This window comes from Falco punctatus (assembly GCF_963210335.1).
Source record: "Falco punctatus genome assembly, chromosome: 5".
NCBI lineage: Eukaryota > Metazoa > Chordata > Aves > Falconiformes > Falconidae > Falco > Falco punctatus.
In genome coordinates this window covers 62649577-62674564 of record NC_137584.1, presented here as the reverse complement: position 1 = coordinate 62674564, position 24988 = coordinate 62649577, and the positions used below count along the sequence as shown (strand labels likewise).

At 39.5% G+C, this 24988-nt stretch overlaps 1 protein-coding gene across 9 annotated transcripts in view; it reads left to right on the top strand.

Annotated features, from left to right (window-relative positions):
- Nucleotides 1–20666, top strand: part of LOC308064753 (dermatan-sulfate epimerase) — a 197325-nt gene extending 176659 nt beyond the window's left edge. For 8 of the 9 annotated variants that reach the window (XM_080389711.1, XM_080389703.1, XM_080389707.1 and 5 more), the window contains 4 exons: nucleotides 9537–9790; nucleotides 13529–13768; nucleotides 15233–15440; nucleotides 17643–20666. In XM_080389711.1, the coding sequence (XP_080245837.1) occupies nucleotides 9537–9790; nucleotides 13529–13768; nucleotides 15233–15440; nucleotides 17643–19407 (2467 nt within the window). In that variant the 3' untranslated portion in view covers nucleotides 19408–20666. Of the gene's footprint in view, nucleotides 1–9536; nucleotides 9791–13528; nucleotides 13769–15232; nucleotides 15497–17642 lie in introns of all 9 variants that reach the window. The other variant, XM_080389710.1, reaches the window with a different exon arrangement.
- The last annotated feature ends 4322 nt before the right edge of the window (nucleotides 20667–24988 follow it).

The following is a 24988-nucleotide window of genomic DNA, read 5'->3' as shown; positions in this document are numbered from 1 at the left end:
CTGTCTGGTGATTCCTGCCCTGGATTAATTGTTGTTCCTCTGTCCCTTGCTGTAATACTCTCCTTTGTCCCATCTGACCAGATACCGATCAGAACTGAGCAGATGCCCTATTTCCATTTGGCTTTGATGATATCTACCTCCCCAAACTGCTGCTGTTCTTAAGCAAGCTTCTTGTGTTACCTTGGTGAAAGTGAAGTCATGCTTTTCCTGTCTTTCCCTTCTGGTGTAGACATGTCATTCAGCAAACAATGACGGTTTAATCAAGGTTCTCTGCTTTGCAAAAGAAGTGGGTGCACTGTGCTTAGTAGGGGAAGTACAGGAGGATGAAATCAGAAACACAGGCCATAGGGCTGGGGTAAGCTCCTCTTTGTATAACCTCCAACTGGCCAGCTCTTCAAAAGCTGTGACAGAAACGTGGATCCGGTTTCCATTTTTGTTTTTCCCCTGAGAACCTATGGCTGAACGCTGTCAACATGGAGTTTACACTATGGCTCCATCAGTGATGGCAGCAATACAGATCTCTGCCTTGTCCAGCAGTGGTTTTCAGGAAAACCACGTAACATCTCTGAGCTTTGTACCACTCCGGCTTTGCTGAAATAGGTCAGCAGGTTCAGAACATGAAGGAGTAGACAGACAGATTAAATCAATCTGATTTTCCTAAGGAACTCAACTAAAATGTGCCAGAAAACATGTTACTGCACACACTTCCCCGCTTAGGATAAGACTAGGAGAACAAACATGGTAAATAGGAGAGTTGTGGTTGTTATGGCATGTAATGACATTGCCAGAACAGTCTTACGCAATGCTTAGTAGTGGAATTGGAGAAAAAAAAACCAAAAAAGATTTTTCCAGGCTATTTAGGCATGTTTAGTTTCCCTCAGACTTTGGCAAAAATATCATTCTGGATATATGGTACGAATGTTATCCTTATTAAATAATCTGAGAGCACACATGTTCTGATCAGTGAAAAGAAGGAGCAGTTTTGATGATGTCCAGGTTTGGAGCCTTGAATTTTAGAATACTCATGGGCCAAAACTCCTTATGTCATCAGTGGAGAGGGCTTGTCCAGAGACATATCAGTAAGATAAGCAAATCAAAGGAACTTTTCTCTCCCTAGACTTCCTCCATAATGTAGGTGCTTCAACTGCGATGTAAAATGCCCAAAAAATGTCTTTTTATCACTGACAAATTCATCAGTGTCTGTTGGAAAGTTAAATCTGGCAGTCATAAAGATTCCTTGTTGGCAGCCTGATTATTTTGACAGTATATTCTGGTTTTGGTTTGTTTTGTTTTTACTTCTGACATGGCATTGACTCTAAAATAGCTCTAGAATTTAAAAAAAAAAAAAGTTGGATGAGTTTCCTCTAATTTTTGTGGTGATATTAAATAAAATTTAAGCCTTACCAGAAAACAGGAGTCTATTTTAGTAGTGTGTGCAGTAGTTTGATAAAATAAATAGATTTTTAAATGTCACTAGTTATTTGTCCCAGAATGCCAGACGATTAAGGAGACTAACATTTTAAATTTCATCTTTACATTAATGAGAATTCTCAGTAGTCCAAATATGGTTGAATAACTCAGGATGCAAATATGATAAAATCTACTGGTAATTGATACATGTGTGGAAGGGGCATGTAATTAAGCACTTCTGTCTTTTCTCATCTATTACGATAGTAATTTTATATCACATAATAAAGTACACCCTTAAGTGAGTTCCCATTCATGTAGGCTAGCCGACCTCAAGCCGTTTGCCATAACAACCGATGTTGATAGGCACGCTGCTCATAACAGAGCATCTGTAATTGCTACATCCTGGAGTAGGTTTACATTTTAAAATAAACAAAGGGGCAGTGGCTAATAGCTAACTATAACAATCAGCCAAAATAGTATGGGAACAGACAATGTTTTGGAGACTTGCAAAGGCAGGGAAATGTAGTGCATTAATATTTCAGTAAAAATATATTAACTTTAATGGGTTTGCCTGTAAAGATTCAAAGCTGGTGTTAAATAACTTCCTTGGTTTTCCTGGGATTTGATATCTAGATGCTGCCTAAAATCTTAGGGAAAGCTTGTCCTTATATCTAAGCTGTATTATCTTATTTTACAGAGAACAGAGGATATAGATGTGTTCTGGCATTTTATCTCTTGACTGGCCCCTAGAGCACTCCCCACCAGAAGTGCGTTTTGGCCGAGGAAATCTGTACTCGTGATTCTTTCCATATGCTGCCTCGGCCCGTTCCCGTACTGAGCAGAGTGATGTAATTGGAGTCACACATTGTGCAGAAATAAGAGTCCAGTCAGATTCTGTGTTTTGGACAAAGCAGTAAAAAGCTTTCTTCTTACTAAGCCTGCCTTATAAACAAATGCCTTAGAAGTTCACAAATTCTGCACCTTTCTTACAGCAGCAGAGGTGTCCCCATTTGCAATTGCCAGACAAGAGATTTCTGTGCTTTTTTTTTTTTTTTTTTTTTTTTTTTGGCACATAGTTGACCCACCGTTTTTAAAGACAAGTATGTTATCAATGTGCAGCAAGGTGTGGGATTTGACAGTAAGCCTGGCTCTGTGGGTCTCATAGGGGAGATAATTACTGTCAAGCACATGCAAACATTCCAAGGGAATAGCAGCGAGTAAGGAGAAGCTAATGGGAGACTTTAGCGTAACAAATCTGTGACCATTCTGCTATTTCTTGTTAACCAGCAATCCTATAGTCTTCTGTTAGTCCCTGTTTGTTAAAAGTATTGGAGCACGCTATAGGACTATTGCTGTTAGTATCCAGATAGCGCTTGGTGTTGAGCAATACGGAATACAAAGTAAAAATACAAAAATATAATGTGTAGATAAATGCATAACTAAAATAAATTCACATGTGCCGGGTTGAAATAAAGCAAGTCTCCATGCTGACACTACAAATTTAGACCATCTGTTTGACTCCCAATAATCAACCGGCAGTCACATTCAAAGAAAACTTAGGAGGGTTTTATAAGAGTGCAGCATAGCAGTTAGTATAAAAGAAGCTTGGGGGATGCTGAGATAGTCTTCTACAAGGAGGAAGAAAAGGAAGGCTAGGAGGATGAATTTGGTATCTGGAATATATATTATTTTAGTAAGTGAAATATCAAACCCTCATGCTGTTTTTATCTTTTTCATATGCAGCATTTAAAAATAGAAGCTGTGCATGACTCTGAAATTCAATGGCTAGCTGGATTCTGAAGAGTTTCTGTTATACTTTTTTTTTTCATGGATAGGATCTCTGGGAGATAAACTGGCACTAAAGTTCTGTGGTGCTACAGGGAGCTCGCTTTGTGGCATGCCTGGTATAAAAATTTGCTACAAGAGCTAGAGGTAATCTGTTGAAATAATAACATAATTAAATTTCAGTGTCTGCTTAATATGGCACTGAGAACTACTAAAACAGACTCAGTTCTTGTTTATTAATGCCAGCACAGAAGGATCATGATTGATAACCAAGAGCAAGCCCAGTGTGAAAAGGACCCTCTTGTGATCAAAGCTAAATACAAGAGAAGAGGATCTGAAAAAAGCTTTAGAAGCTGCAGAAAGATGATTATAGACCTGTGGAGGAACAGAGAACAGAAGATAGAAAGTAGATGAAGATTTCCGAAGGAGTAAAGTTTTAGTTGTCTCGTCAACACCTAAGCAGGACAGCCCTGCTTTTATAGTAAGCTCTTAGCACTTCTGAAAACTTTGTTTACACATTGCCTCTTTTTTTCCATAAAATGAATGTGGCCATTTATATTTAACCACTCCTTTCCCTGTATTCCTGTGAACCAAGCTGCAATGAACACAAGCTTGTCAGTGGTTGCTGCTAAAGCACAACTGGTAAAGAGATAGGGGTAAACTTGCCATGTTTTACCTTAGACACTGGAAATATAAATCATCAATTTTTCAAGGACGTTTCTTGTTCTTAACGTTTTGGTTGTTGCAGATCACTGAGCACTTAGGTTGTGCAGATACCGGGGGTTTTGTTTTGGCAGCCAACCAGAAAAACGTGAAAAGGGTGAAAGCTGAGAGGTTGGTTTGGATGAAACAGATTTTTTCAAGGATTTTTCTTTTTTCTTTCCAAAACAAAAATTGGAAGCTATTCTTCCGTTAGTGAAGAAAATACTCCATTTGAGCACAAGAAAATATTTTGTTTTGGAGGCTTCTGTAAGAAAAATACTGGAAATTGAGTCTAGTTTATAAAACAAACGTTGGTGGTCTTATTCCCCTTGGCAGGTAATACTCCCTCTTGGTATGTATACTCCCTCTGGCCATGGAAGAATACTTCTCTCCTTTGCCTGACAGGAGGTTTAAAACTGTATCTCTTTCCCCCAGAAGTGGGTGAGAACAATAACAAGGGTCTGTGGAGTGCCAGGGCATTGCCATTGAAGACTGTACAATTACACAGTTGATTTCAGGATCAAGAGGTCAATTGCCCCCATTACACACCACGTTTGCATCCACACTTGACATTTAATGTGCATTAAACTCAATCATGCTGTTAGCTAGCTACCATGTCTAAGGTAGCTTGCATTGAAATGCAGTAGAGGGCTGTCCTTGGACCAATTTTCACCTGTAAGCCTTCAGAAGGGAGCCCTGACTGACTTTGCATCTACCTAGTGAGGGTGAGAGGCTGAGTGCTGACTGAGGAGGAGTGCCAGCATGCTTCCTTCAATCATGAGCTTAATCTGCCCTCAACCTCCAAGAGTTACTCCGCAGTAAGTAATTTGTCACGGGAAACGCTGGAGCGTTAAACTTCAGGATGTGGATTACTTGTCTAATATATGTGTCAGGATGTGCTTAATGCTTCATTTTGTGCGCAGCGATGCCATATTACTTACTGACACAGAGGCCAGAAATCAGATCTGACACTGCCTGGGAAGGTATTCTGTTTGTCAGGTTAGAGAGTGTTATTCTCCTATGTATTTCCATTTGGTTTTAAAAACTGGATACAAAGTGAGGGAAAGGTGATTCTAAATATCCCACAGGCCATGATCAGGGAACTCACTTAAGCAGGAGAGTTTGATTTGAATCCTGCCTTGAAGTGGGCAGATGGTGGTTTTTTTCCTTATTGTATTTCTTAGGGAAGTGCTAATAATTCTGGTTACAATAAGGAAATAGTTATTAATAGAAAGAAATTAGGGGAAAATACAGAAAACCATTGCTACTGAGAGAAGAGACATTAATAGCATTAGGAATATTGTCGTGAAATAGAGAAGTTGTGGTAATCTTACCACAATTTTTCTTGTTGTTAATACTGATTTTTATTTCCCATCCAAAATTCTATACAATTGCTATACTTACTCAGAGCACAGGACCACATTTAGTGAAGGTGGTATGTACACTCTTAGCTTTGGACAATGCAGTGCATGCATGATAGTTCTTGACATCACAAATTGATGGCTGAAGAATGGGGTCTTAACCTCACCTTCGGATTCATTGTTCATTGTAGAAGGTGGTAAATCTAAAATGGATGACCACATCGCACCATGCTGAAATTCTCAACATGTAGGAAAACCATACTACTTATCCATAATACCAGCCTTATCCACGATCTCTTTATTTCTCCAGTTTCTTCATGGAGGATTTATATCAAACTCAAAATGTTTGTAATGAAGTAACAAAAATATTTTGTATGACACAGATGAAGAGAACTTAAAAGAACACTCCAAGCATGTATTTGTCCAGTGCTGTTCACAGCATTTGCCCAGACAGCAGCTCTTTGTGCAGAATGATGCATATGGCTTTGGATGTTTATGGAGTTTGATCATTAGGCAGCAAACATGTTCAGCACTTTTTGCTCTTTTATAAACCACCTCAAGTTTCCATATAGGTACTTCTTCCAAATACATGTATAGCTGTATAAGTGTGGGAAAAAATTTTTTTTTTTTTGTACTATCTGTAGGGATGCATTTATGGTTTAGCTGTTACTTTGAAGTATGTTTTAGAATTTTTGGAACAGTTTCCTTTGCTAAGTGTTTGTTTGCAACTAAGTAGTTGCTCTGCACTAAAGAATCCATTATAGATATTTCTATTTACTTTGGATTCTTGTTCTGTAGCATCTTACACCTTTAAAACACCGAAGAGTGCAGCATTGAGGTAAACGTTACTTGCTGTCTCCAGACACAGTTAATTGCTAACCTGGGGTTCATACTGTCTGATGTTAAGTTTTTGTCCTAAGAGGCGTAGAAAATAACTGTTTTCCAGTGCAAAGCATTGGCATGTTTTTACCAATCTTTATTTGTATAAATACACACAACTTTTCTTTAATATTTCAGAGCAGAGTAGCTAATTGATAGCCCTGAAAACTCTTTTTTTCACATAATACATTCAGTGCAGGCCTGTGGTACCATGCTTTCCCACAGTTTATCAGCCAGGTTGTTTACCAGATCTGACACTGGAGATCCATTTGAAAAATGAGAGTATAATTCAGATACAAAAAGCATTTAATGCTTGCTAGTTGTCATTCTTCTTGTGACTCATGTTCCACATTGTTGTTTGTACATTGCTTGGTTCAAGTGAAATTCAGTTAATGGAGGTGCACTGATTCGTATCAGCTAAAGAGTTGTTACTTCAGGAGAGCTTAATTTTAAGAACAGATGTTGACTGTGGTTTTGTATGTTTAGAAATGAGGGTCTTTAAATCATCATCTTTAATTTTCTGTATTACTTGTGTGCATCTCCTCTGTTAAATTCTAGATGAGCCTTACTATACAGAACTGCAATTTGAAGGAAGTTAGGACAGAATTACTTTGTCTAACCCAAGGTGGGCAACCGTGCCAGTAAGTAGGCTTAGGATGCCTAACATAACGTATTTTACACTGAAGGGTGTTGTCTTTTTTTTGCTTAAATGCAGTTATAAATGATTCGTTTAGCACTTCCCGTGTAGAAAAGTGCTTTCTATTTTGTCAGAAATGGTGCCACAGAGACTAATACACACTTTTATACTATAGAATTTGATGCAGCATTGCATTTGAAACCAAACATAAAGTTAGCATACAGCTTAACAATGAAAGTTGCAATCCATCAGTTCCACTGTCAAATCCTATTTAAGACGAAGTCCAGGTAAAGATCATTAAATAGCTTTAAGCATATTCTAATTAGCAATTTGTATGTTGTTATAAGGATACTGAACTTTGAATTAAATGTTTTCAATTAACTCAGATTCTTTCATTGTTCTTTTCTTCCCCCTTAATGTATGGCTTAGCCTCAATTACTTTTTAATTGTTCCAGGCAGAGGTGTTTAAAGGGATAATTCCTGTACACATTTGAACTCTGGTTTCTGAATGTCCAAAAAGTTTAGTAAAAAGCAAAATCAAAAATAATTTGGAAATTAGGATTCATGATCTAGCTGGTCAAAGGTATGTTCACGTGTCAAATGATTTCCAATACCCAAGCACAGTGCCAGGGTGTTGCATATAACCAGCATAGAATATAAGTTTACTTTTATATGTAGGACTAAACATTTTAAGAGCTTTTTCAATTATAAAGAAAAATGAAAAAGCAGAAATAGAGATGGAGAGAATTAATTGTGGTTGACAAATAACCAGTTAACTCAGGTTTTCCATTTTTGTGCCTCAGTAACACAGTATAAATAAATCTGGAGAGTCAGAATAGTTGCTTACCCAGTTCAGCTACATTTTCTCCCAGTTTATTGGAAATACAGAAAGAATGAGCATGTACAAAAAACATGTAAATGTTTTGGCGTAAAGGTCTGTAATTTTTTTGCATAACAATTAAGTGAAAACATAAATAAGAAATTTTACTATACCTGGCTGGAAGTCTTCACTAATAAGTTTAGTGTTTGAACCAGGAAAAAAACAACAGAGAAATTCTTGACATTGATCACAGAGAATAGCAGGTGGATGTGGATGTGGAGAAGACAAGTAGTAAATTTCTAGAATTTTTTTTCCTCATGCTTTAACAGTTTTTTATTACCACACTCATAGCTGTCAGTCTTAATGTTGTTCACGGTTTTCTGTCAATGCCTCCCAGTTAACCAAGAAACAAAATAGTGTAAATAAAATAACGTAGTCCAGTAAAACCCCAGATCAAATCCTGCTGCTCAATGCTGAGTAAATTCATGTGTTTAAAGATTTCATTTAAAAAAAGGAAAAATGAATGTATAACTTCACTCAGTGGAAGATGGGATTGAAGCTGAGAGGTGAACACTTAAAACTGTTAGAAATTCAGCTAATCAAAAAGGCTAAAGAGGCTTTCCTTCTTTACAGATATGAATGTGCCAAGTTCATTTGAGTTCTTCCAATAGTGTTAGCTATACTGAAATAAAAATCAAACGTCGTTTTTCTCACTTGTACGTGTTGTGTTCTACCATAGTTGCAGTGCCCTAGGCTGTTGGTCATAATTTCTGCGTGGTTCATTCATGCATTTTGAATGCAAATAAATGCTCCTATAGCAGAATGAAGATTTTTTTTTAATCTTGCACTTTTGGTATTTTTTCTTATCAGCTCACACTATTGCTTACACAAATTAAGATTATATTTGTAGAGTCATAGAATAGTTGAAGCTAGAAGGTGCACATCTTCAGGAGCACAACACAATTCCTATTGATTGCAGTAGGATATTCTCTCATCTCAACAATTTAAAATTAATTTCTGTAATTAAAAATATATTGCAAAGAAAGGGAAATAAGATAACCATGAAAGCAACTGACTGTGCAGTTTATCAAAGACTTTTTTTCATCATATATTCCTTCACATTTCCTTTTCTTTAGAACCGTGGCCAGAAAGTACTGTCAGTACTGCAAAACTAAAGTGTTTGATTCACAATATATGCTTTATTTAAGAGAAATATTTGTCCTACAGTACCTCCACCTCCATTATGAATTATCTTGGTACAAATCTACTATTTTGCTAAGTTCAGTGTAATCATTGGGTACAAGCAGGTAGTTCCTAGACATTAATTTTGATTAGTGGCATCATTTTACCTCTATTTTATTTTTTAATGCTATTAAGTATGTTAATTTGAACTGTACTCATGAAAGTAAATTTAATCATTTCTACTTCTATTGAATGCATTTGGGAAATGAAGAAGCAACATAGTGTGTTTTATTACATTTTCTTTAAAGACAACTTCAGTTGCATAGCCACCAGAAATTTATCAACATTTGGCTCCTTCAGAAAAGAAGAAAGTTGTTACAGAATTTTAGAGGAGTGTAAACTCTGAGATAGTACTTTCTCGCAAAAATGATGTGAACATTGCTTCAGATAAATAGATTCCATTTCTTTACAATCAATATTCTGCATATCTGTTTCTCTTAGGGAAACACAGAATATTGCAAGCACTGTTTTAATGTTTAACAACTTAATCTAATAAAATTAATGAGCTTTGAAGCTTAATGTTGTCCCTACTTAGGAAAGAAAAAAAATGGTCTCAGAGACTTGGTAAGTAGCTTACTACTGTGTTAAAATTAAACATGAATTGCCTAACTTCAGAGGCATAAGACATACACACCTCAGTACAGTAATGGAGAAAATAAGTAGGTGAAACTCAATTAATTGGCGTATTTTTTATTGACAGGTTAGTGAAGGATGCCCCATGGGATGAGGTCCCTCTTGCTCACTCCTTAGTTGGTTTTGCCACTGCGTATGACTTCTTGTACAGCTACCTTAGCAAGACTCAACAGGAGAGATTTCTTGAGGTCATTGCCAATGCCTCAGGATATATGTACGAAACATCATACAGACGTGGATGGGGCTTCCAGTACCTCCACAACCACCAGCCTACCAACTGTGTGGCCCTGCTGGCTGGAAGCCTGGTTCTGATGAATCAAGGTATGTCCTAAACTATAGCAATGTTTTTCTGAAGTGTATCAACTCAATCAGCCGTTTATGCAGCAAAGCTCAGGAACAGATGGAAATACTTCCAAGAGTACAGCAGTATGGGGTTTGCTCTTTGGTTGCTTAGAAAAATTCAGTTTACTGAGAAGAACAAAAGTCTGTGAGCAGATGCACGAAGTATAATATATATGTATATGTACCCATGTATATAAATTTGATTCTCTAAGTGATTCTGAAATTCTTACCTCGCTGTTTATAAGAGTTAAAAATCCCCTCGTGTATAGTCTGTCCAGTCCAGATTACAGGGTCTTTCAGGACAGATTATCGGTAAAGAGTGATGCACTTGGTCTCCTTAAGCAACACACTGAGAAGGTCAGTAGTCAGAAACATCCCACGCTGTGAGCTGGGTGCTAGACAACAGGATAACCTGGAATTTCATACACAACTTGTCTCCCTGAGGGAGCTGCAAAGGTGTAACTTTTATCCACCCAAAAGCTCAGGACCTTTCTTTCCAGCATCTTTTTCTATGGAGATGAGTAGGGCTTTAACTTTCTCCCTCTGAACTATGCCCTTGTGCCCCACAGCCTTCATCCAAGAGGTGTCTGTGCCAGGTGTCATTTCCTTTTTTGCTCCAGGACTTAAACCCAGCCTTGCCAGTTCCCAGGTGAATAACCTTACCAGTTTGCTTTTGGCTGCTCTGACTGGGGGCTGTCCCTCTTCTCCTAAGTGCTGCACAGTGTAAACAAGAATGCAAGTCACAGAGTCAGAGGGAGAGCAGATGAGATATCCTGACTTTAAAGCCCAGTGGTACTTCAGCTGAGAGGTGGAACTCATGGAGCCAGCTCCTGCTTTTATAAGAATGCGTCAGTATTTTATCAAGTGATTATTTAATATGTGCTAGAAGTATTTTGAAAACGTGATGCCCTATGGAACTACTTGCTGCAAGTTAAGGAAAATAGTTTATAGATGCTGATGGTGTTGCCAAGCTGTTCAGCTCTGCCAAGCAAAGGCACATCTGCACATCGTTGGAGCTTTCAGATGCCCACAGAATTGTGCCAAAAAACTGTGGCACCTACTCTGTTTGAGGGGGCATCTTTTTGTTAAGTGTTTGTCAAAGCAAGCTAATTCACTGATGTGCATATACTGAAAAGCAGCAAGAGTATGTGTGGAAGCTGCTCCCATTCCTGCTATCTTGTCTTCTGCAAATGGAAGACTCGGACCATGTTTATTCAGTGGGTTTTGCTAAATTCCTTGTAATTCCATCCTGCCCCAAACCTCTGTTGGTGCAGAAAGCTGGCAGTTTGCAAGATGACTCTGCTTTTCATTAGAGTATAGACCATAGGAATGCTTTGTGCCAAACAATGGTAACATCACAAAGTTGGGCAATATTTCTTTCACCAAAGGTTGGTGGGAATTTTGGAAAAAATTAAAAAAAAAGGGGGGGGGGGAAATTCAGCAACATTTGAACAATTTGAAAATAGTGATGATATTTCAAATGAAAATAGGTCAGAACAGACTGTATTTCTAACTGAAAACTCAGTTGTTTTCAATATAGAGCAACTTCATTTTTAAAAAATGGAAATTTAAAATAAGCTTTTCTGTTGGTCTAAAATCAAAAAGAAGTTTTTAAAAAAAATTTCATTCCAAGACAAAAGACTTTTTCTGAAGGAGAAAAAAAAGGGGGGGCAGGAGGAAGAAAGTGAGTGAACATGCTATTCTTCCTGTATCAGATCACAGCAATTGCAAATGGTGTTGTATCCCAGTGTATACCTTTCACCCCAAAGGTTTAAATTCCAGCTGATTATTTTAAACACAATTCAGCTATTGAAGCATGCAGAGACAAAATAGCCAGCTTAAAAACATGTAAACATTGTCATAGGACTGACAAATGAAACTAACTGAAATGAATTCTAGGCACACACATATATTGAAGTCTTTGTAGTTAAGGTAAACAGATATTCAAAAAAGAAAGTTCAGTAACACCTAACTTGATATAGATACTGCTAATTTTAGGTGAGATTTGTTCTGTTTTGTTGTGTAGCCAGACAGAGTGTTGAGTGTCTTACTGTTTTTTCATTCTAATATATTATTCTTTAATATACTACAAGTATAGGGTTATAGCATAGATGTACACTAAGTAAACAGAACATATGTACATTACAATGATAAATGCACTATGCTGAACCATGGAAAATACCATTCTTGCTAGTGCAGTAGTCAAAAGTTAGCTATTGTGCCTGTTAGGAGAGGGAACAGTGGAAGCATTTGGGATTTTACTTGGACATACTGCTGTGCTGCCAAATCCCATCAGAGTAATGAAGCAGTGTCAAGACAGCTGTAAGTAAAGTAAGTGGAAGTAAGTAGCACCACCTGCCCCTGTTGCTCAGGTTTTCCCCATCGTAGTTGTCTCTTCAGCCAGCAGATAAAAGCATCATGTTAGTTTAATTTAGACATTGCAATTTTTTTTCTCTCTGTTAACTGAGTAGCCTTGACTAGTAGGATGTCTGAATTGCTCGTCACTCTGCAACTGTGGCAATGAAGTGAAACAGTCTCAGTAACGGGTTTGAAAGGCAGATCATACTCCCTTAGCCTGGCACATGCATTTCATTCAGCAGGCACTGCTTCCCACGTAATGGGGTGTAATGTATGCCAGCTGAGCTCTGCTATAAGTCTGTAATAAGTGTGGAAATAAGTCTGGTAAAAGCTGTGTCCAGACACTTTGAGTTGAGTGGACACTAAGCTGCCATATACACACACGAGGCAGTTGTTCTCTGTTAGTCCTGCCTCTCTTGCCAGTGAATCCAAAAGAAAGTAAGAGAAGGCACATAGCCTTTCCTCTGCTGGGATCCACACGCTGACTTCTGCAATACGTAAGTGCAGTGCTGAGGCTCTTGTGCTTGTCTTTGTTCCTTAGTAAAGGCAGACAAGCCCTGAGAAGGTCTTCTCACAACCTTTTCCCAGTTCTTGATTTTCATAGAGTGCACAAAAATAGTAAGATGTCTGAAAGTCTTTTCTTTAGAAGAAATACAACTGTTTAGGGCTTGTAATATGTGGAGGCTGAAAGTTATCCTAGCTGAAAGGTTACCTTTATTCTGGAATTAAAGAATCTGCATTTGGAATTAACCATGCAAAACTTTCCCAAATTAACTTCTATTTGGATAACCCTTCAGGTCGTACAACAAACTGAAAGTGTAAGTAGAACAGAGCATCTCTTAAATTAGAGCATGAATTAGAGTATCAGTTAACTGCAGCTCAAACGTCAATTTCTTTGTATTTTTAAGCTCTGAGGATCTCCTGACCATGCTGGTGATCAAGCCAGTGAAAAATGACTGATTAGAATATTTGCATTATTGGAGCCCTCTAGTGGGGACCTAAATTTGTTTTCATAGGGCTTTAATTTGAAATAGAATAGTCTTGACTGGGCTCTTCCCTTTTTGCATATCCAGAATGCATTAAAGAAATTTCCCTTTAAGATGGAAAGCATAATCCCACATTATCAGCGAAAGGTGGTTGATAGGATTTTCCCTGCTCAGGTGACCTTGCTTTGCTGTGTTTAAATACAGTGTTTTATTTAACACCCTAGAACTACAGGGATGCTGCAGCACTAGGTTGTATTATAGAGCTCTGGATTGCAGATTCCATGCTGTAAAGGATACCATTGTGGGAGTACAGATGACATACTCTAAGATCCATGGTGGTGTAATTAGATTTCCCAACACCTTTTTCTTTCAGGCTACCTTCAAGAAGCTTACTTGTGGACCAAGCAAGTGTTGGCAATCATGGAGAAGTCAGTAGTCCTGCTGCAGGAGGTCACAGATGGCTCCCTCTATGAAGGCGTAGCTTATGGCAGCTACACAACCAGATCGCTGTTTCAGTACGTGTTTCTTGTCCAAAGGCACTTTGATATCAATCACTTCAGCCATCCCTGGCTCAAGCAGCACTTTGCATTTATGTACAGGACTGTCCTGCCAGGTAGGTCCTTTGGGTGAATGACGGTGAATCTTTTAACTTTTGAAGCAGCAGTAAATTTTGTGCTTGAAATAGGCCTTTTTAAAATAACATTGTACTTGGGTTTTTTAAAATAACCTTTTCCTCAGATTTCATCTATGTCATCCATCAAAACAATGACATCCTTGTTTAACACTGCTTATTAAAGATCATTATTAAACTGTGGCTTTTAAAATCAGTGAAAAGATAGAAACATCATTTGGGAGAAAAAGCAATGCTTCAGAATTTTATTTCTGGATTTTTGAGTTTGAAACAGACCTGTCTCTGGGGTTGTCCATTTGAAAAATAATATTCTTCAAGATTCCTATTGATATTTTCCTTTGCCAGAAATTATCACACCAGAAGATTAGGTAAAAGGAGAAAATGATGAAGCTAGGGTAAAAGCATCAGTAAAGCGTAGGAAAGTTTTACATGATCACCAGTTTTCCACAAAACAGTAAAATCGATTTTTATACCATTTTAATAAAAATATTTTTCTTGTAGAAAATGTCATTGACACAAATGATAGGTTTCTTTCTATGGTCCAGGGGTACATGAACCATTTTGTTTTGTCAATGTGAGAGTTAATCTGACATCACCAATGGGTCTATTTTGAAGACTTTTAATGTCTCTGTTCTCTTGCTGGATCTCTCTGCTGTCTTGTAGTGTGTTTTAGCATCTCTGATTTGAAGTCCTAGTTGTGACTAAAAGATGGAGATGTACAAATACAAAACCAGTTATAAGTTAATAAATATTGCTGACTCCTCCTAGCCTTCAGAAGAGATTGAGTTTCAGGAAGCCTTGCAAGATTTCAGTGTTGGTTATTTGCAGGACAATCAACTAGGAGCTTACGTTGTCCAAATTTCTGGTTAAAAAGACCGTGATAACTTTAACGGCTGTAAGAACCCCAGATCTAGCTGTGTATGTAACAGTGGCTGAGCACAGCTTTGGCATGGCAGCACAGGCACATACGGAATTGCATTGACTCCACGTGAGACTGCAGGCATCTACTGTGGAGAGGGTCCTAAGAGCAAAGTGAACTCATGCTAGCTGTTTCAGGATGAAGCTTTTTTTTTTTTTTTTTCCTTGGGACACCTCTGTTTCTTGCTTTGGAGAGTTTGGATTGACATAGGAAAAGTGAGAGCAGTAAACAGAAAGTTACCTTTGCCAAATTTGAGTGAGAAGAGGCAGTGGATGGGATGTTGCTTCTTACATTTTTTGTAGTACTTTGTAGCCCAATGCCGAGGAAGAAAGGTGGGTATTCAAGTTAGCTACAGCAGAAGGGAACAGCTCCTGTGCAACCTGTTTATGGCTCATTTACAACTAGGTCTATAAACATCTGAAAAGGCTGCTTCTGTTTGTACCCCTTGGTTTCACCGTGATGCTCTACAAACACATCTTTGTATGTTTATTTGTTCTTTCTTACATTCCTTTGCACTTTTTCCCAAGGGTTTCAGAGAACTGTGGCCATCGCGGATTCCAACTATAACTGGTTCTACGGGCCAGAGAGCCAGCTGGTGTTTCTTGACAAATTTGTCATGCGCAACGGCAGTGGGAACTGGTTGGCAGAGCAGATCAGAAGGAACAGAGTGGTGGAGGGCCCAGGAACACCATCCAAAGGGCAGAGGTGGTGCACTCTCCACACTGAATTTCTCTGGTATGAAAGGGAATGAGTGGGCTCAAAAGGAACCTGACAGCTGTTTGCTCTTAGTGGTAATTCATTATCTTAGATTTGTACTGTAGAAGCCAAGATTAGGCTGGCCATGTGTGAACCAGAGAGTCCTTAGTCTCAGAAGAACTTCTTCACTTAGCATAGATGCACAGTATGTGTTGCTGTAGAGAACATGTGGTCTTGCTCTATATCTGCTTTTGCATTTTGTTTCCATTGTCTATTGCTTGTACAGAATACAAGCAGTTCCAAAAGAACAGAAATTTTGCCTGCCTGTATTCTTTGGTTTATTTGGTCCATTGAATGGTTTTTAATCCTGTTGTGTTCTTTAATAATAAAGAAAATTTTTTCTTTTAAAAGCTGTAAGTAATAATATAAACTTTCTTTTAAAATCTAAAGTAATGTAAGTGGTAAGGCTACTATTCTTTTTGCCCACTAATTTGCAAGTTATGCTTAGGAAAAATATCATGATAGATGACTGGATCCATATCTTCCATGTAATTTATAGCTCTGCTAACTTGTATGTCAGTCTTCTAGGGGTAATAAATGAAAAGACCCAAGAGGCTTTAGATATCCATATAAATTCCCTCAGTCAGAGGAGAGAACAAGTACATTTTCAAGGAATCAGTGTCACTCAGTTTCTCTCTCTTAGAAGAAAAGTATCATTGAATATATATTGTTTTACATTTTTTATATGCACATTAGAATGCATGTTTATTGGGCTCCAAGCAGCCTTCATCTTGTTATTTGCAACGTACAGAATCTCTTCTCTACAACCCCATTCCATCATTCTTTACTCCTGCATCTCCATGGAAATCTTGAGAATTCATACTTAGGAAATTATTTTCAATGTCAAAGGGAAAGAAATTTTTAAGAGCACCTGAGTAAAAAAGAAAAAAAATCAAATTACCTGACTATTCCAACAGTTGCCTTTTCCCTGTGCTGCAGTGTTGCTCTTCTGATGAACATGTCCACTTGCATTACCGTCTCAGGGAAAAGACTGCTTTTAGGGGAATCTCCATCAAGGACCACCAGATACAGAGCAGGCTTCTGGCACTGGTTGGAATTACCCAAAGCCCTCTGCAGGACATGAGCTGTGATTGTCTAGCTCAGAGGACCTCAAGCTTTTTAACCAGGGGCCGGCGCGGATGCAGTGGCAGGCAGTCATCTGCGGCTGCTTGGTTTCCCCCCAACCCCTGGCGGGGCGGGGGGTCTGTAAATACCGGGGGATGGATTGAGGACCCTGGGGGCCGTATCCAGCCTGCGGGCCGTAGTTTGAGGACCCCTGGTCTAGGGCTTGACAGAGGCTCCTGGCTAGCTATAGAGAATAAATCTGATGAGGAACTATCTAACAGAAATACGACTGGGCTTAATGATGGCTTTGTTTATTTTGGTTGCTTAAATAAAATGCCAGAAGGTTAGGTTTTTGTTTTCCATGGTTGTTTTGGGGTCTTTTTTCTTTCAAGATCTGTAGGTCAAATAAAACAAAAATTATAAGCATTGTGACTTTTTCTGGAATGAAGACCTCTTTGTAAACTGAATGTCTTGCATCTTACAATTTATATAAGAAAGCCATGCAATTTTTTTCTTCGACCTAGTTGCAGAAGGAAACTAACATACACTAAGCGATATAAATAATAAAAAATTATCCTTCAAAATGCCTTTTTATTAGTTTTTAGTTAATTGCTAATTCTGTTTGGAGACTCCAGACCTCTATAATCATCAGTTAGCAAAACCGATACTCTGCTTCTCTTGCTTAAGAAGTTAGTAATAGGTGCTGATGTTGATGTCTAGTGCAAAACAGACCGTGTCTACAGCTTGGTCCTAATGTGCCTTTTTTAGAGATTTGTGTTGCAGTCAGTAGCTTTATGATATAAGAGAAAAGGTGGATAGTTTGAAATTAGTGGTACTCTTACTTTTTTGACTGCAGAAGGATTACTGGTTTTAAATGCATAGCAGATGCTTTCAGCTATTATTCTATAAAAAGCGCACCAAAAAAAATTGTAGGGGGATTTGTATGATAAGTATCATTAGAACTGTATGATTAGTTCAGTCAGGAAGCACACGTGTGAGCTTTATATAGCTTGCTCCTTGATGTAAATATTGCATCAGTTTTGGAGTTTTGTACAGGTGCTGATAATGGAATCAGTCGAGTGATTTTTAAACCCATTTTCTCGATCTTTTTGGCAGGTATGATGCAAGTTTGCGCTCTGTACCTCCGCCAGACTATGGGATTCCTAAGCTGCATTATTTTGAGGACTGGGGAGTGGTAACCTATGGAAGTGCTTTGCCAGCTGAAATCAACAGGCCTTTCCTTTCCTTCAAGTCAGGAAAGCTGGGAGGACGTGCAATATATGATATTGTTCATAAGAACAAGTACAAAGAGTGGATCAAGGGGTGGAGGAACTTTAATGCTGGCCACGAACACCCGGACCAGAACTCCTTTACATTTGCTCCCAACGGCGTACCTTTCATAACAGAAGCTCTATATGGGCCAAAATATACTTTTTTTAATAATGTGTTGATGTTTTCCCCTGCCGTGGCCAAGAGCTGCTTCTCCCCATGGGAAGGGCAGGTTACAGAAGACTGTTCCTCGAAGTGGCTTAAATATAAACACGACTTGGCTGGTGACTGTCAGGGACGAGTGGTTGCCGCCATGGAGAGAAGTGGGGTGGTTTTTATCAGGGGAGAAGGAGTGGGAGCGTATAATCCTAAACTGAAGCTGAGAAAATTGCAAAGAAACCTCATACTTCTCCACCCCCAGCTTCTCTTGCTAGTGGACCAAATCCATCTAGAAGATGACAGCCCCCTGGAGGCAGCGACCAGTTTCTTCCACAATGTGGATGTGCCTTTTGAAGAAACAGTTGTTGATGATGTCCATGGGGCCTTTATTAGGCACCGTGATGGGATATATAAGATGTACTGGATGGATGACACTGGCCACAGCGAGAAAGCTACCATCGCCTCAAGGATGTATCCTCGGGGCTACCCGTACAATGGAACAAACTACGTGAATGTAACCACCCTCCTGCGGCACCCCGTCACGAGGGCCATTTACCTTTTCATCGGGCCCTCCGTCGACGTGCAGAGCTTCACCGTCCGCGGAGATTCTCCGCAGCTGGATGTTTTCGTTACCACCAGTGAGCACGCCTACACGGTGTACCTGTGGCCCATTGAGGATGGGTCCCGCTCTGCCTTTGCACAGGTAATTGCAGACCGCCAAAAAATTGTCTTTGACAGAGCTTCTGCCATTAGAAGCTTCACAGTGCCAGAAGTGAAGGACTACGTAGGGATCGTGGAGAGGAACCTGCAGCATTTTAAGCCTGTTTTCCAGCATCTTGAGAAGCAGATTTTGTCTCGTGTACGCAACACAGCTAGCTTTAGGAAGACTGCTGAGCGCCTGCTGAGGTTTTCAGATAAGAGACAGACAGAGGAGGCCATTGACAGGATATTTGCAATCTCACAGAGGCAGCAGCAGCAGCAGCACGGCAGAGCAAAGAAAAACAGAAAGGTAGCCAAAGGCTACAAATTTGTTGATGCCGTTCCTGACATTTTTGCACAAATTGAGGTAAATGAAAGAAAAGTGCGACAAAAGGCACAGACTCAAGCACAAAAAGAGTTGCCTGTAGATGAAGATGAGGAAATGAAAGATCTTCTGGATTTCGCAGATATCACTTATGTGAAGCACAAAACTGGGGTCTCAGTCAAAGGCCGATCAGGGCTGGCACAGATGGTGACAACTGCTCGAAGTAGTGCCCCATCAATATCAGCTTCTTATACCCGCCTCTTTCTAATTCTCAACATTGCTATTTTTTTTGTCATGTTAGCAATGCAGCTCACGTATTTCCAGAAGGCAAAGAGACTGCATGGCCAAAGATGTCTGTATGCAATACTTTTAGTAGACAGCTGTATATTATTGTGGCTGTATTCTTCCTGTTCTCAGTCACAATGTTAGCAGGAGACCTCTACTAGTCGACCAGTTTATGGTCATATATGTCTATGCAAAAGCATTAACCCTAATAGGGCCAAAATTTATCTTCTTTTTTCTGAAACATTCCAAAAACAGCTGGGGAAGGATTGGTTTCAGACCAGAAGGGATGTAAGAATAGGGCAAGCAATTAATTATCTCGGAAAACTAAGTACTTAATAAGTACTCCTCCTTTGTGTTTTGAGTTGGGCCTCACATCTGAGGGAATGTTATGCTTTGTTCATCAGAGTTCAGTAATGTAAAGTTGTAATTAATTTTTGGTGAGAAGAGCCCTCTTAATAGATTTGTTTCTAAGGGCTTTCTTTTTTATACAGAACTGGGTTTGCATTTAGTGAGTTTTCATTTCAGGCTGCTATGGATGTCTCTGGACATTCTCTTAAGAAAAGAACATTCAAACACAAGTATGCAAGGCAGATCTTAGCAGTACACTTCCTTTCTCTCTGCCAAACCAAAGAAAGCTTCAGTGTGGGACACTCCTGTATAATTATTGCAGACCCTTACATCATGTCGTCTCTTCCGTGCTTTACAGTCTGGCACAGTGCGAAATGGCAGTCATGTCAGTACTTGCCAAGTGAGAGGCACAGTGCCTAGTAGGCAGTAGCAGAAGGCAAATATGGGGCTAACTCAAAGTATAAAGGAACAAAATTCTCAGGAAAAATAATCCTTTATCTTTCAGTCAAATGTAGACTGTAGAAGGATGGATGCTGTAGGGTCTGGTCTCAGTTTTACAAGGTGGAGTTTTCTATAGTTTGAAGCACAGCTTAGTAGAGAAATAATGTCCTAGATCACTGCCCTGCCATATGCAATTGTAAAAATACAAACGAAAAACCAAAGCAATTGTGTGGTAACCTTAGCAATTGCTGGTATGAAAAAAGAGGCATTAAGGAAGTATTTAATGTCTTTTTTTCTGTTCACATGGCTAGAAACAGAGGACAGTTAAATTGTGTGAGCAGCCTGTTCTCTATAAAGCACCAGCAAGGGTTCTGCAAGCTCTTGGTGGCCCCGGGTCAATTATTTGGGGATTAGTGGTAAATGGAATCATGTGGTTTATAACACAAATAAGTTTGACATCTCCACATATATCCCCTTCTGTTCATTAAACTGATTTCAAAAAATCGTAGCTATTTGAGAGAATGGAAGCTTTGTGGAATTGGGGCATATCTGTACGTCTTCACAGAAAAACAATTCTTCCAGTACATTTGCTAAATAAAAACATTGTAATTGTCTCTGTGGAAAAGTTGTTTTTCTTTGATTAAAATATTTTTCCTGATAATTACAGTAATGATATTCATCAGCACTTTGTTCAAACCAGAAACCTGTTTCCTCGTCCTTATACCCATTTAGGTATCTGTTACCTACGTTGCTGCTGTTGTGTTGCGAGTCTGTGTGTTGAAATGTGATGAGCTTTCTTTGTCTAAACATCTTCAGTGAACAGGTCAGAATATTTTCACCAGCTTCCAGCTGCTGAGCCATTTCAGAGCACTGTATTCACATACATAAGCCCTACTACAGTCTCCAATGCCTGGATTTGTCCAGTGACATTTGGTGCATTTAGTCTAAGCAAAGATTTAGGATCCCAGTTAATTTCTGATCCTGTGTATAATCAGTGGAGAAAGAGAGCCTTCAGATAGATACTTAGGCTACCTAAGACCTTGAAACTCTTTCAAGACATAGCTTTCCTTTTTCTCCAATTGCAAAAGGCATGTCGGGTTGTTAATCACCTATTTCAAACCACCCACTTAACTGCTTAAGGTGAAGGAAGGTGGGGAACGTCACCCAGTATAGCTCCATGTTTGTAGTGGTGCCTACTGAAAGTGTGACTAGATTGTGGCAGACTGCGTGTCACTGGAAATGTCCTTGTTTCTGCCTTTGTACTGTGATGACGTGAACACAACTGAAATAGCTGTTGGGTTATGTTCAGTTTCAAGGACACTGTTGGTTAGTTTTTCAATATTAGGTGATACTACTGTTGGCCATGAAACGCTGAGAAATCCAGGTACCAACGCAGTTTAGCTGAACGGCCTGGCACATCCCTCCAATGGGAGCTGGTGCCATAAAATTGCCCCAGGGTAATCCAGAGAGTCATTATGCCCTATAAGTAAATAACCTGTGTTATCTCCATGTCCTCTGTGAGCCTATGAACCTTCAGGAAAATAAAGACCTGTTGTAGCTTTTAGCCTTTATCAGGGTAATGTCAACAGTGGAGTTAATACAAATATTTCACTTTATTTCATGTCTATGCACATTTACCCTGTGTCAATTTGCTATTGCTTTGAACAGTCAGCTATATAGAAAGCCAACCTATAGTGTAGAAGGCTTTTGAGAAATACCTGCATTTCTTGGTCTGCTTTGTAGTGTGGCATCTGAATTCTAGCACTGGATTTGTGTGACTGTCAAATGAAACTGCAGAATTACAGAGGTTGGGAAGTAAGGTATGGTTGTGCACCTTAGCTCTCATTTACACTATACTCCTCTGCACCGTTACAGCAACAAAGGGTTAAGACGTGGTTGCAAGAGCTGCCCATGTTCACAACCAGATCTTAAAGCAGCTTTTAAAGCAAACCAGCATTCAAACAAATAGCGTACATGCAGTGGTGGAGGGAAAGGAAATGAAATGTACCACTCTGTCCTCCTGAATGGGAGACCAGACCCATTTCAGCATGAAGCGGGAATCCAAGGTTTTTCCTGCCTGTGCTTGGTTTGCAGCTGATACCTTTCTGTTAAAGATGTATGAGTTACCTGCATATGGCTGTCATTACTGGCCACTCTGAACTCCACTTACACAGATGTAGCTAATTCAGATAGGGCGACTAATGTTTGCTTCAACTAGCGATGAAGCCGTAATTGTATGCTTTGTAAGCTGAGTGTATTTCAGATACAAAAAGAATCTTGCGCATTTTCTTATTCTTTTCCAGGCCAGAGCCTTTAAAAAGTCCCTCTGCAATGGTCATATAAGTTTTGTTTCCAATGTTCGCTTCCATTCTCATTTGTCCTTCTCATTCCTTATCAAAGATCATCATTTTTTAATGGAATTGGAAGCAAATGGAAGAACAGATGGTTGCATGCCATCAGCAACCAGCAGCTCAGGCTGTTGGGTGTGTCTGTGTCACAATGAAGAAACAGTTGAAGGTCTCAGATGGCAGCATACACTGAAAAATATGAGCTGCCCTTGCTGTACTAGGAAGTGTGGTGAGGAATAGCAGGTATGGGATCAACCCATGTAGTCCTAATGGCTGGTGGGAGGGCTGGAGAAGATTGGTGTTCTTTAATGTTTGCTGACAGGAGAGGATGCTGTCCTCACCTTTGTGTTCTTTATCTGAAATGCAGGAGAGAAGCAGTCTCAGTGGGCTCTGTGGCAGGGACACTTGGCACTAGTTTCATCTGGATTGGGTATACTGAACGGCTTTGAAATGTCACTGTATGGTGCCCAGTAGTGAAATTATCTTTCACTCCCTATTTACATGGAGTCACAATACTGAAGTGTTTCCGGCACTTGTGGTTTAATGCCAGTCTGCAACTAAGTACCACCAGCCAAAACCAGGACAGGCACATGCCTCTGCTCCCATTCTTGTTCTGCTGCTTTCTGGTTTCTAAAAATGTTAATTTGCTGCATCTCTGGCCACAGGAAAAGATGGTTATCCTACAACTGGGTGTATGTGGATGGGTTCTTGTATTCATCTGAGACCCCTGCTGACTTCACTCAACTTCTCTTCAATAGCTGAGGTTCAGTCACGCATGCTTTATTTCAGAGCTGCAGTCTAAATTAGTCTAAAGTTAGTTCAATGTATTCTGAACGAAGTGAATGGCAATTCATCCCACAGGTAGCGGTGTATATGTTTGAGTGTCCAATCTGGTTCTTAGATTTTTTTGATGATTTTTTGAGTCCAGCTAAAAATTGGCTGTGTTATATACATCATTGTGATAAAGGAAGCAAAGGGAATGGAGCACATTACCTCATTTCTTAAAACTTGTAAGATCAAAGCTTATTCTGAAGGATTATGTGTCTGAAATAGATCAAATTCTTCTGTCGGCCTATGTATTTTCCACAGATGAAAAGTTTTTTCTCAGTGTTTGAAAGCATATAGTATTTGGAAAATAGCTGTATTTTCTGCACTGGGACATTACATTTACATTTATTTGGTCTGCAAAAATCTTAGTTGGGATCAAACATACCTTTGTCTAATCCCTTTTCTCTGGCTACTCTGTTAAAATTCAGTAGGGTACCTTCAATCTGGTAAGCCAGACTCAGCTAATGAAGCCAGGATTTTATTTTCTGCCTTTTCTTGGCAGTTGACTCCAGGAGCACTCTGCAGCGGGAGGCTTGTGTGATCCAGTGCTGGTTATGTCCATACTGTCATCAGTACAGAGACTGATTTCTAAACGAGTTCAACCTTCGAACAAATAATGTCAAAGCACTTCAAAGAAAGAGCCTAGCACCCTTTCAAGGAAGGAATATAGTTGCTGTCTGCTTGAGACAGGCAGGAGAACTGGACCTAACTACACAATATATAAATGCATTCTGAAAAATAGTCTGAAAAACAGGTTTATCACTGGGTCTTCCTCAAAGCTGGCATCAGTTTTTCTCCTGATAATAACGTAATACAGATGGGTGACTAAATTTGCGCGTGCCTTGGTTTGCTACTCCACACTAGAGTGGCTGCAGCCATTTAAGTTAATAGGAAAACTAATAATTTCATGAGAATTTAGATTTCATCTTCAGATTTCAGTGAAACTGAACATGACTACAGTGGCCATGAGATACTAAGGAACACATGAATCCATATATACAAGGCTATATCCTCTCTACTTCTAATTCCTGTTCATAAAAATAGCAAGAGAACAATGAAAATTATGCATTGTGGTAGTAATGTTCTTGTGGTAATGGAATTAGGCAGTTAAATCCCACAGATCTGTTGTCAGTCAAGTTCTAAAAGGCAGAAAATTAGGAGAGATGCTGTCAGCATGCCTTTATATGTCCATGCTCTCCACAAGAATGCCTGCAATGCTACCAGAGTTACTGTGGGAATCCTCACGATACTGAAGACGAACAACGAGATCCTAGTAGTCCCCCTGGGCCTTAGTGATGCTGTGAAAGCCGTGTTCTTCTCATCTGTTCTCAGGTAAGCTTTAACTTGTAGGTGTGAGGTGCTCTTGGACTTCAGAGCTCTTCAGCTCAGCATCTAACTCAGGGCTGCCCAACGTGCAGCCCCATCCATCTGGGCTGCGATATTCACCAGTCATAGAAAGGAAAAGCACTGTGAGGTCCCCTAGGAAAGATAGCCATGAGGAATGGGCTGTGACTACCATTTGTCTAGCTGGTAGCCTGCTCTGGGTATGAGAGACCCTTGGGGAAGAGCATCTGGCACAGTGGTGCCAGAAGACTTGTCACAGTGGTGGCAGCCCACTCCCAGCTTCCTTTTTTTCTAAGAGCCTTTGACATATGGGCAGGCAGCAGTGTACTGGTGTCCACCTGCACAGCATACACCCAGAAGGGTTGGCATGTGTCAAGCGTACTACACGTGAGTTGTACCACATTCAGTCATCTGAC